The sequence below is a fragment of the Sapajus apella genome, unplaced genomic scaffold (genome assembly GCF_009761245.1).
Source record: "Sapajus apella isolate SASKATOON/1434 unplaced genomic scaffold, GSC_monkey_1.0 scaffold1295, whole genome shotgun sequence".
NCBI lineage: Eukaryota > Metazoa > Chordata > Mammalia > Primates > Cebidae > Sapajus > Sapajus apella.
This window is the reverse complement of record NW_022438221.1, coordinates 1,478-14,414: the sequence shown is the minus strand read 5'-3', so window position 1 is coordinate 14,414 and position 12,937 is coordinate 1,478. Positions and strand designations below refer to the sequence as shown.

The following is a 12,937-nucleotide window of genomic DNA, read 5'->3' as shown; positions in this document are numbered from 1 at the left end:
AACTATATACACCTATTAATGAAATGTTTGACATACAATTTAATTTTTATTTCTCTTTTCTAGGTAAAGAGTAGAGTATATCAAGGTAAATCTTTAGGCTTGTTTTGTTATTTGTACTATGCCCTCTGTACTGGTGTTCGATATGGCTTTTATATGTAAGTAGTTTTAGTGACTTCTGATGTCTGACTGACTTACAGCTTCTGAAAACTTTCCTATTCCTAGGTTGCTAACTTGGATGATAGAATAAATGGTGATGCTACCAACTGAGATAGGAGATGAGGAGGAAAAAATTGTGGGAGTAGGGAGAAGATTAGTTTCATTGGGGGCAGATTTACCTTAAATATTGATGTACTAGTTTATTACATGTGACCAGGTTTTCTGTGTTAATGATTTAGTACATTAACTATTTATTTAAGTAGATAATTTCAGGACTAGAAATATAAATCAGCATGCTTGCATTTTCTTTTTCTCTTTGCAAATGACATATTTGAAGTGATGCCATCTTCTGAGAAAAAAAATTCTTCATGCAGGGAGGAATATTGACCTATAACATTTTACCGGGTTTCCCATCTTGGAAATAAACTTAACTTAGACTCTCATTGAAATAAAGTTTCTTATTATATTATTCTTCAATTTTAACAATATTTTTACGTTCTTATTCCTATTAGCAGATTGCTTTTTGTATTAATCTGTTCTCACACTGCTGTAAAGAAATACCCAAGGCCAGGTGTGATGGCTCATGCCTGTAATCCCAACACTTTGGGAGGCCAAGGCAGGAGGATTGCTTCAGCTCAGGAGTTTGAGACCAGCCTGGGCAACATGGAGAAACTCATCTCTATTTTAAAAAATACAAAAATTAGCCGGGTGTGGTGGCACGCACCTGTGGTCTCAGGTACTTGGGAGGCTGAGACAGGAGAATTGCTTGAGCTTGGGAGGTGGAGTTTGCAGTGAGCTGAGATTGTGCCACTGATCTCCAGCCTGGGCAACAGACCGAGACCCTGTCTCAAAAAAAGAAATACCCGAGACTGAGTAATTTATGAGAAAGAGGTTTAATTAGCTCATAATTCTGCAGGCTATACAGGAAGCATAGTGACATCTGCTTCTGGGGAGGCCTCAGGGACCTTTCACCCATAGCAGGAGGTAAAGCAAAAGCAGGCCGTCTTACATGGCAGAAGCAGGAGCAAGAGAGAGAGTGAGCGGGGAGATTCTGCACACTTTTAAACAACCAGACTCCACAAGAACTCAGTCACTGTCACAAGAACAGCACCACAGGGATGGTGATAAACCACTCATGAGAAATCACCCCTATGATCCAATCACCCCCCACCAGGCCCCACCTCCAACACTGGGGACTATAATTTGACTTGAGATTTGGTGGGGACACAATCCAAACCATATCACATTTCAAAACCACAATAGTTATGTCAAGAAGTTCTTTTTCCTCATAATGCCAGTTAACATGTCTTTCTGCTGATACATTGGGTCATTCAGTTTCATTTAGTGATCATAATAACTTTACATATTTTCTTTTTTCAGTCACTGAACAGCAGATTTCTGAGAAGTTGAAGATTATTATGAAAGAAAATACAGAACTTGTACAGAAATTGTCAAATTATGAACAGAAGGTATAATTATTCTTTTGTTTTTTCCCCCCATGGTCCCAGCTTGAATTATTTTCACCTGTCTTATAGTTATTATTCCATTAATTCCTATAAACAATCCAGAGCTTAAACAATCATGTGTGTAAAGCACTGTTTTCTTCTATAAGAGGTCAGTCACTTCAAAGTAACTTCGAATAGCACAATACTTTGTATTTCTGGATTCTGAATGCTTTATTTTTTGTAGATCAAGGAATCAAAGAAACATGTTGAAGAAACCAGGAAACAAAATATGATTCTCTCTGATGAAGCAATTAAATTTAAGGTAAAAACTTCTTTTGGGGATTACATTTTAAAACAAAAGTAAAAATTAATGAGTATAACTAACCTTAATACCTTTTTTTGTAGGATAACATCAAGACACTTGAAAAAAATAATGAAATTCTGGGTGACACAGCTAAAAATCTTCGCGTTATGTTAGAATCTCAGAGAGAACAGAATGTCAAGAATCAGGATTTGGTAAGAGTTTTGCTGCTAAGTGTTACTAATAATTTGGTTTTTGAACTCTGTAGATGGATTTGAACTTTTTATTTTCCCTAGTGTTCTGTGAAGTAAGAGTGCGAGTCAGGGACATTGAACCTACTTCTGTCCATTCTTGTGGGATTTTAAGTACTTACACAAGAAGTTACTCTTATGGGCCTAGGAAGTATTTTGGTTCTCAACCCTAGGTAATTGTTGATTGCTCCTCTCTGCCCTCCAAAACATGTGGAGCAACTAAGAAACCACAACCCAGTTGAACAGTCCTTTGTTTTGTTTTGTTTTGTTTTGCAAAGTTTTTTTTTCACTATAAGCATTTTACTTTATTAATAGAATAGTTTCAGAATGACATAAAAATTGCAAAGATAGTAAAGAGGGTTCCCATAAATCCCACATCCTATTAATCTTGATGGCCGGACTGAGCTTAGTATTGCCAGGTTTCTTCAATGTAAAATTACTTTTTCTTTTTTTTAACCTTTTGCATTATTGTTCTCTTTGGAAGGAAGTTAGTAACACAGCCCACAGTTAAAAAGTGAAGGATTATGCTCCATCCCCTTGAGGAGCCAGGATCTTCACAAATCATTTGGAATTCTTGTATATGCATGATCTGTCTATTCTCACTCCAATTCTACTGTTTTTAATTTAGGCAAGAAAATTTCATTGATGTTTCCTCTTTTTAGTATATATCCCAGTGTTTCTACTGAAATCCTAATATGCATTTTGTGTTCTGTTTTTACATGGCAGATATCAGAAAACAAGAAATCTATAGAGAAGTTAAAAGATGTTATTTCCATGAATGCTTCAGAATTTTCAGAGGTAAAGCTGACTGTAATTCCTGCAGGATATTAAAACTATATCATAGTTTTATTGAGGAGCAAAAATTTGATATGTGCTAAAATGTGTAAAAAATGAAAACTAAGTGATGTTGGTTTGGGAAAGTAACTTTTTTTTGGTTTTCTTTGCAATTAATTCACTAATAGGAGTGTTTTGCATTAGGTTCAAATTGCACTTAATGAAGCTAAGCTTAGTGAAGAGAAAGTGAAATCTGAATGCCATCGGGTTCAAGAAGAAAATGCTAGGCTTAAGAAGAAAAAAGAGCAGGTAAAGGAAAGTACATGTCCCAGGCCATGTAAAATAGAGAACCCAGTATCATATCACATGAATACCTTTTTTCAGATCTAGTTTTAAGGTAATGTACATGCAGGATTCTGTTCTTAGATATACAGTTTAAACTATACTTCCAAAATTGAGTATAGGTATACACTTTCTGTCTGTTCTGGATTTTCTGTTCTGTACAATTTATTTTGCCCATCAGAGTGTTTATTCTTGTTTTGTCAAACACCAATTACTATTAACTTGAGTAGCCTTAAGTGGGTAATAGATTGACATTTTAGACTTAAGAATTAGATATTTTATCACCCTCCTTTTAGTAGTTACTGCTTCACTAGCCAAGGGAAGATTACATGATCAGGAGTCTAGACTTGAGAGATAGTAGAATGAGCCCTTCAGTTCCTTCTGGAAGTGAATTATTTGAATTGGCTATAATTTACTGGAGGATGCAATAAACAAGATCAATTTCCTTGTCACCTCTGATGTTTTCACTACAGCTCTGAGGATTGCGGTCACTCTCTCCTCCCACTTAACCAAGGTCTTAGCCCATAGTGATAGGCTAAGGAGAGGCATGGCTCCTTACCTCCCTGTCTCATTCACTTGGTCTTGTCCCCAGTGCAAAAGCCCTAACCTGTGGGAATCATGTATTTTAACTTTTCAGTTGCAGCAGGAAATTGACAACTGGAGTAAATTACATGCCGAGCTCAGTGAGCAAATCAAATCATTTGAGAAGTCTCAGAAAGATTTGGAAGTAGCTCTTACTCACAAGGATGACAATATTAATGTAAGTACATCCTCATGAATACAAGCTTAATTCTTGTGAATTATCATGAAATCCGTTGAACTAAATGGAAAGACTCTTAATGCCTTTTTACTTCTTTTCTAGGCCTTGACTAATTGCATTACACAGTTGAATCGATCGGAGTGTGAATCTGAATCTGAGGGTCAAAATAAAGGAGGAAATGATTCAGATGAATTAGCAAATGGAGAAGTGGCAGGTAAGACCAGTCTCAAGGAGGATGGACCCCTTTTCCCTTCCTATCTTTACATACACTAATGCTACTTTTCATCTGGCTGCATTTCCCCTTAAGCTTTAGAGTTGTTAGCACATATCACTGGATTTGTGTATATGTCTATTTGCATTGGGAAGGGGTGGATTGCTAGGGTATTGCGTAGCAATGAGCATGCAAGGAACACTGACTTTGTTTTTACATCTCCTTGAGACTAGAAGGGTGCACGGGAGCTGCACTGGTCATATCTCACACCTCTAAGTATTGAACATATACAGTAGTAGAAACTGCATTTCTCAATTGAATGGAGATAACATTTTAAATCTCGTCATCTCAGGTGCTGTTTGGTTTTAAAGCCCACCACTGGTTTTAAGAATACTAACGTGATTGGCAGCATAAACTAAGGCTGTGAGAGAAAAGCACAACTGATTTTAAGAGTACTGAGGTGGTTGGATCCAGAAACTAAGGCCATGAGAGTGGAAGCTATAGGGTAGCAGTGTTTACTGATGAGGAAAGTGTTTCTAGATGTTGTCTCTCAAGTTGGATATTGCTTGTATAGTGAGTGTTTTAAACCACACCTGATAGCAGATTCTGGAGGAGAATAGGAGGGAATGTTTCTGAATGAGACACTTACTAAGCCCAGGTGGAGATAGATCTGAAATAGAAGACAGAGCTTTATTTCACATGTTTCTTCTTGCTCAAGAATGGCATGTATAATATGTTTATTGTGCAAATGGTAATTCACTTTTTGGATCTAGGTTTGCAGTTCTCTAAAAAGTCAGTCTAATCCTGTTTATCTTTTTTTTTTTTTTTGGTTCTTTAAATGTTTGAACATGACAATTGTTTAGTTTTGCATAAATCAAGAAAATACAGATTTAAAATGCAAGGGAAGAAAAAGCAATGAAAGTCTTTTGTTTTTTAGGTGACCAGAATGAGAAGATGAAAAATCAAATTAAGCAGATGATGGATGTCTCTCGGGTATAGTCCTTTTTTAGAGTCCCATAAGTGCCTGTGAATTCTTTTACTGTGTCTCACTTATATGAATACTTCTCTCTTCTGTAATATTTAGACACAGACTGCAATATCAGTAGTTGAAGAGGATCTAAAACATTTACAACTTAAGCTAAGAGCCTCCATGTCCACTAAATGTAACCCAGAAGGTAGGTTGCTTCTTGAGAAGCAATTGCTATGTATTGGAAAGACCCAAAATTGCATTAGATAGATAAAGAGTGGTTTCCTGCTTTCATGCTTCTCACTCCTCTCAGCACCAAACCCCCAACCAAGTTCTCAAGTTCTTGGGCACACATGTAGAACTCAAATGTTTTACCCTTTACAGACCAGATAAAGAAATTGGAAGATGACTGCTACTCACTGCAATCTGCCAAAGATGGAATGGAAGATGAGTGCAGAACCCTGAGGCAGAAAGTGGAGATTCTGAATGAACTGTATCAGCAGAAGGAGATTGCTTTGCAAAAGTAAGATTTTGATCATTTACTGTTCACTGTCATGTGACTAAATAAAGATGTACTAATATAGACAATGTTATCTTTTTTAGGATTATTTATACATTTTTCCATCTCTAATTAGTACAAATTTGTCTTTTTTCCGATCTGCTTTGTTTCTCATAACCTGCATTTTTCTTTCCTTTCTAACCTGTTGTCAGAAACTGTTGCCTGTAACTCATGTAAGGGGGAGCAGTTGACTGGTACTGACAGTTACTGCTGTAGAAGTGCTTCTGTTTTGAAGATGAGTCCATGCCTTTTCTGTGGCTCCACCGCTTATTTCATTTTCCTTTCTTTGTGGTCAATTATGTAATTTCATTTAAAAAGTCTGAGTGATTTGTATGACATGTGTTTTAGTAGAATAAAAACTTCAAAAAAAGGAAATTTTTCTTATTAAAGTACATTACGTTTTGGACTTCACAGAGTCAAATATTCAGACTATATATAATTGTGGCAAAGATGAGGAGTTTTGAATATAGAACTATTTGGTGTGTATATTTAGATACTAATCTTCTGAAATACACATCTAAAATTTTGAGCTAGGTATCTTTTGAAAACTATATTTTTATAATTCATTTCAAGTTTTTTCTCCACAAAAACATCTGAATTCTCTAAAAGTAGATTGTCTGTGGCAGTTACTATTTGTGTTTGCTGTTATATTTTACTTTATGCTGTATATGGCAGTGTGTGAGAAGACCTCACTTGCTAAGCAAATTTCACCTTTTAAAATGCTTAGTCTGCTACTGCCGTATGCCATTAAACATTAAAACTATACCATTAACTTTTTCTCTAATTCTTTGCTCACCAAGCAGCCAGTTTAGATTTTTCAGATTTTCCTCAGGCCAGCTCTAAATGCCTGTCCTGCTTCAGAGATATTCCTCATTTCATTACTTTTTTAAAAAGAGCATGTCTCTGCCTCCAGTAGTAATGTGAATTACTTAAATGGCAACTGTTTTTCTTCATGATACATTTAACCCATTCATGTGCCACCACATTCATTCCATCTCCATGTGTAGTTTGTACTCTGCTGTCCACCCCTAAAGTCACTGTGTGTGTTCAGGCCCTTGTCATCTTTTATGCCAGTCCCCTCGCTAATCACCTATCTACCTTCAGTCTTTCTTATACTTCTGCTTCCAAATTCTGATTGTCTCTATAGCTGCTAGAGTGAACTTTCTAAAATACAAGTCCGTCCATGTCATTATGTGGTTAAAATCTATCAAATATGCTCCATTCCCTTGAGGGTCAATTCCATACTTGTTAAGAGGTACAGAGGCCACTTTCCCCTCAGCTATCCCTGAGCTGCCTCTCCAGGTGCACTTCCTGTGGTTTCTTCTGATGCTTCTTGAACTGTAGACACTCAAACCCTCCTCCATGGCACTCTAAACTTCTTTGTCTTTATGTATGCTGTTTTATCTGCAGTAAAAATATTCTTTATTGTTTCTGCCTGGCAGTCACCGACCTACTCACACATTCATGCTCCTAAAAATCTTTTCTGGAGTGAGTAGCATAAATAAATAAGTAGCTACACAGACTGAGCACTCATTTGCTTCTTAAATGTAATTCCTAAAATATATTTGAGTTTAAATCTACATATTAATATCTGCTCTTTATTTGAATGCCTGTTCTGTGTTCCTTTTTCCTTTTTTTGATTTGTTAGAGTATTTTAAATTCTTCTGCTCTTCTCTATTTAAGCTTGGTGGTTACAAGTTGTTCTACTTGTCTTGTTGTAATTAACTTAAAGGCCACAGTATGTATCCTGGACTTATTACAAAGTCTGACATAAGGGAGTTACCTCTTCATAGAGGAGTTACCCTTTTTGTTGTTGTTGTTGTTTGTTTGTTTGTTTGTTTTGAGACAGAGTCTCTCTCTGTCGGCAGGCTGGAGTGCAGTGGCACAACCTTGGCTTACTGGAACTTCTGCCTCCTGGGTTCAAGCGATTCTCCTGCCTCAAGTAGCTGGGACTACAGGCGCCCACCACCATGCCTGGCTAATTTTTGTATTTTTAGTAGAGATGTATTTTGTTTCAGAGATGGGGTTTCACCATGTTGGCCAGAATGGTCTCAATCTCTTGACCTCATGATCCGCCCACCTCAGCTTCCCAAAGAGCTGGGACTACAGGCGTGAACCCCCACACCAGGCACCAGGCCAAGGAGTTACCTCTTTCTGGGCTTTAACTTCCTCCTGACTTAACTGTTACTGTGGTAATGTATTGTAATGCTCTATATAGCTCAAACTCCACAAAATATTTTGTGTTTTACAGTGCTATCCTGCTGATACTCAATTTACATACATATTTATATTTACTATCATACTTTATTCTCCTGCATCTTCAGTCTTCCATTTGTGATCACTGTCATTTTATTTGAAGAATATACCTTAATTCAGGTTCAGTGAGTTTATTTTTGTATGAAAATATCTTTATTTTGACTCTATTTTAAAAGGATCTTTCGTCGCAACCTCCGTCTCCCAGGTTCAAGTGATTCTCCTGGCTCAACCTCCCGAGTAGCTGGGATTATGGGATTACAAGCATGCACCACCATGCCCAGCTAATTTCATTTTTTTGTTGTTGTTTTTGTTTGTTTGTTTGTTTTTAGTGGAGATGTGGTTTCTCCATGTTGCTCAGACTGGTCTTGAACTCCTGACCTCAGGTGATCCACCTGCCTCAGGCTCCCAAAGTGCTGGGATTACAGGTGTGAGCCACTGCGCCCGAACTTAAAGGGATGTTTCTACTGGTTATGGAATTTTGATAGTTGTTTAATACCAGCACTTTAAAGATAACCAATTATCTTCTGGTTTTAAAGTTTCTTTGAGGAATCTATTATTATTCTTATTTTCTCTTTTTCAAATACATCATGCCTTCCCTAGCTGCCTTTAGTCGTTTTTCTTTTTGTTTTTTCAGCAATTTTATTGGGAGGTGCCTCGTGTAGAGTTTTGTCATCATCCCTCCACCCCTACCCCCCTGCTTTTTCTTTTGCATTTATGCTGCTTGAGGTTATAAACATCTCTTTAATTTGGGGCCTTTTTTTCACATATTAATTCCATTTCATTCTCTCTTGTCCTGAGAATCCAATTAAACATACTAGGGTCCTTCATCCCTATCCCTTTCCCAGTGCTCCTACATCCTGAATTTGCTTCATTTTGGATGTTTTCTTCTGACCTATCTTCCAATGTGCTAAAATCTCACCTCAGTTATCTAATCTGCTGTAATCATTAATTGAGTTCTTTTTGTTTTCACTTACTATTTTTTTCTTTTATAGTTTCTGATCCTCTGCTGAAATTCATAATCTTGACTTTTACTTCCTTCAATATGTAAGGCACAACTGTTTTAAAATTTATGTGGTAATCCTATTATGTGGATCCCTTATGAGTCTCTTTCTCTTGTTTTTAGATTGCAATCACATTGTCTTGTCTTATGTAATGCCTGGTTTGTTCTGATGAAGTGGTGAAATTTGTTTAGGAAAATTGTAGGGGGAATTTGAGGTCCCAGATGATGACATCATCCTACAGAAAAGATTTGAGATTACCTCTAGCAGGTGGTCATCACTTTGTTCCAGTTATCTATGAAGTTCATTGAAAAATGGCTTAATCTGTTTAAAGGATATTATACGGCCTGTTTAGTACTCCAAGTGTGCAGCTCTTTTCTGGTCTCAACCCAAAGCCTAGGGCTTTTTCTCGGGGGCCTTCTCATTGTCAACCCTGAACTCACCTTTTGTTTCTCTGAACCCAGGGATCTGTTGAAAGTTCTTCTCAACCTTCGTATATGTCTGTCTTATCTTTAATATGTGGATGAACCTGGGGGACAATGGCTTAAAATGCCAGACTTACTTATAATTCTGTGCGTTTTCCTACTGAATTTTCTTCACTGCCTTATTAGCTTTCTGATGCCTTCAAGCACATTCTTTATATTTTTGTCCACATGTTCTTATTTTCAGTGTTTGCAGACTAACTCATCCATTATTGGAATCAAAATTCTCTTGAATCATTCTTTAAGATTTGTTTTTTACACATCCCCTCCTAAGCCAGAGTCAGAGAGGGATTGTTCTATTCTTATATGCACCTTTTATACATTCAGCTGTGAGCTCTTTTAGTGCAGAGGTGGTACTTACTATACCCAAACCTTTACCTTAGCCTCTTCTAAGGTAACTAGTATGTTATAATCACTCACAAAATATTTGCTGAAATATGAAATGAGCAGTTATAAAAGAATACATAAACCTTTTTCTCTTTGGTGTTAATACCTTTTTTTACTATAGCTTCTCTATTTTTGTTTCCAATTCATAGAAAAGTTCCAAGTATCTTTTGTATCAGAACTATGAGTAAAGAAGTACAAGGGTAACTACAAGTAGCATTTTTAAACCATTAAATGTTGCTGCCTTTACAATTTGTGTTACAGCATGCTGACATCTTGAGCTTGAAATTTATCAGATTAAAGCCAATTTTCAGTACATAGCACCCTGATTACAGGACAGTTTGGATTCTTTTTTGTTCAACAGACATTGGTAATACTCAGATATGTCTCTCTGCTTAATCATAATTCCTTTGAAATAGGTAGGGGAGCTCCATATCTGAAGTGTGAAAATGTTCTGTGGTTAGCTGTACAGTTAGAAGGCATGTTCTAAAAAGCCCTTTCATTGGCTGTCTTTATCATGGCACCAGTCTTGGATTGAGAAACAGCCCGTAAGAAAATTAATTAGTGTTTTTTCCATGGTTAAAAATGAGAGAAGAATTATCCTCTGTTTTATCCTAATAAGCTTAACTGTGTTAGGTTGATCAGTTCTGGCTTTCTACATTGAAGAAAAGTGAGCATTCATCATTTCAAAGCAACAGTCTTTCCGATGGGACACATAGTTTTTTTTTTATTACATTTACTTATTAGTGAGGAAAGAAATATGAGACATTAGAAAATGCAGGTGATGTATCAACAGGCCACAGCTGGATTTTTATCCTAAAGGACAGTTTGAATTCCTTCCTGTGACTTTGTATAGTCTGTGCATTTTTAAGAATAGGATAGGAAGTGACATTTTAATAGAGTATTCAGATAGAATGCCAGGAGGAAAAGAGAAATACTTTCACTGACAAACAGTTTTATCTTAGGAAATTAAGTCAAGAAGAGTATGAGCGACAAGAAAGAGAGCAGAGGCTATCAGCTGCTGATGAAAAGGCAGGTTCAGCTGCAGAGGAAGTAAAAACTTACAAGTAAGTTCACCCTCTAAAGACAGTGTCACTGGCTAATGAAACTAGGTTTTTGTTTTTGTTTTTTTTTTTAGCACAAAAGCATACATAAATGGTTAGAGGGCATGAATACATAAATTCACACAAAAGGAAAACTAAATTTTAAGTTAACAAATAGAAAAATATTAACAAACACCCAGTGCTGGCAAAACTGTAAGGGAACTTGGTTCATGCAAACAGTTCTGGGGGTAGGGGCATGGAGGTGGGCAGTTTGTTATATGTTGTATAAAAAGCCATTAAAGTGATTTTGCCATTTGATAGACCCAGTAGTCCTAACTTTGGGAAATTTTTTTATGATATAGTTAAAGGATGAAAAAAGAAAAAAAATGTTTATAGTGGAAGATAACAGGATTATTTGAGAAACATATTTAGGAACAGTTAAAGTAGCTCTGTTAGGGTACAGTTGTTAGGGTAAGTGTTAACATAGTTATATTGTTTGGATTTTTATTTGGTTGTACATTAACTCATAAAGCCAATTGTAATTCTTAGGCGGAGAATAGAAGAAATGGAAAAAAAATTACAGAAAACAGAGTGGTTATTTAAAAACCAGGTAATGATTCTCATCTCCTATTTAGTGCCCAGAATTCTTTGATAATTAATACAGGCTATTAAAATGAATCTGTAAGCATATTTTATGATGTATTATCTCTTTCAGATCGCTACCCATGAGAAGAAAGTTCATGAAAACTGGGTAAGATTTCTTTTTTCTTTCTTTTATTTGGTGCATAGTCTCCTAGAACTTAATTTCAATGTATTTCTTCAATAGCTCAAAGCTCGTGCTGCAGAAAGAGCTATAGCTGAAGAGAAAAGTGAAGCTACCAACTTGAGACACAAGTATGTGATTTTGATGCCTATGTATTCAATGTTAAATCTTAAGAAATTTGTTTCTGTTTCATATTTAAGTCTTTCTTAAATACTCTTTCTCTACATTCAAGATTATTAGAATTAACACAAAAGATGGCAATGCTGCAAGAAGAACCTGTGATTGTAAAACCAATGCTAGGAAGACCAAATACACAAAACCATCCCCGGAGAGGTAAGGGAGCACCTCTTAAAGGGCAAAAATCTATTTCTGGTGTAAAATGTATATGAATGACTCGTGATTCTGTGTGTAATGGTTATGATACCCTATGAATAATACCAAGAACTTAAGAAAAAAAGGCTGTCTTAAAATGGTAACAAGACACTGCCATGTTTAGGTCCTCTGAGCCAGAATGGCTCTTTTGGCACATCCCTTTTGAGTGGTGGAGAATGCTCCCCTCCACTGACAGTGGAGCCACCTGTGAGACCGCTCTCTGCTACTCTCAGTCAAAGAGATATGCTGAGAAGTGAATTTGGTGAGCATTCACATTTTCCTTGCAATACAGTTCCAGGTGGCTTTTTCCCTTTTATTTGAGGATTCTAAAGCAAACAACACTTTAGAATTTGGGTCTGTCCAGTATAGAAAGGAAAATTTCTTAATTTGTCCTGATGGATAAGTATTCAACTGCAAGGATTATTTTAGAACAGAAGGCATTTATTATTTCCCTTGAGGTCCTTATATTGTTTCTTTTAAATTTTTTTTACTATGAATTGTAAGCCTTTATCTTTAAATTAAAGTTCTGTGGGATTCAACTCCCAAATACAGCTGACCCTTGAATAACAGAGGATTGACTTGTGCAGGTCCGTTTATAGGCAGACTTTTTTCAAAAAATACTTTGGGAAATTTTTTGACTTTGCAATAATTTGAAAGAACTTGCAGATGAACCAAACAGCCTAGAAATATTTTTTAAAAATTAGGTATATCATGAATGCATAAAATAAATGCAGATACTAGTCTGTTTTATCATATACTATTGTAAAATATACAAAATCTATTTTAAAAAGTTTATGAAAACTTACACACCCAAACACAGATGTACATGATGCCATTCACAATTGAGAGAAACTAAACACATGTAAAGGCACA

At 36.2% G+C, this 12,937-nt stretch overlaps 1 protein-coding gene across 1 annotated transcript; it reads left to right on the top strand.

The window, feature by feature from the left end:
* Positions 1 to 1,485: 1,485 nt before the first annotated feature.
* LOC116546738 (transport and Golgi organization protein 1 homolog) lies at positions 1,486 to 12,081 on the top strand. Its single transcript, XM_032272916.1, has 15 exons — positions 1,486 to 1,625; positions 1,846 to 1,923; positions 2,007 to 2,117; positions 2,880 to 2,951; positions 3,132 to 3,236; positions 3,907 to 4,029; positions 4,132 to 4,243; positions 5,178 to 5,233; positions 5,325 to 5,415; positions 5,592 to 5,730; positions 10,852 to 10,953; positions 11,479 to 11,539; positions 11,645 to 11,680; positions 11,756 to 11,823; positions 11,925 to 12,081. Exons 1-15 carry the CDS (start codon positions 1,575 to 1,577, stop codon positions 12,079 to 12,081), a joined length of 1,362 nt encoding a protein of 453 aa, XP_032128807.1. The 5' UTR covers positions 1,486 to 1,574.
* Positions 12,082 to 12,937: the final 856 nt, after the last annotated feature.

Bases quoted from the DNA above. Each gene is read 5' to 3' on its own strand.
- LOC116546738 (XM_032272916.1), top strand. From the start codon at position 1,575: ATGAAAGAAAATACAGAACTTGTACAGAAATTGTCAAATTATGAACAG. The intron at 5,731-10,851 runs GTAAGATTTTGA...GTTTTATCTTAG, and splicing joins AAGGAGATTGCTTTGCAAAA to GAAATTAAGTCAAGAAGAGT. The intron at 11,540-11,644 runs GTAATGATTCTC...TATCTCTTTCAG, and splicing joins AGTGGTTATTTAAAAACCAG to ATCGCTACCCATGAGAAGAA.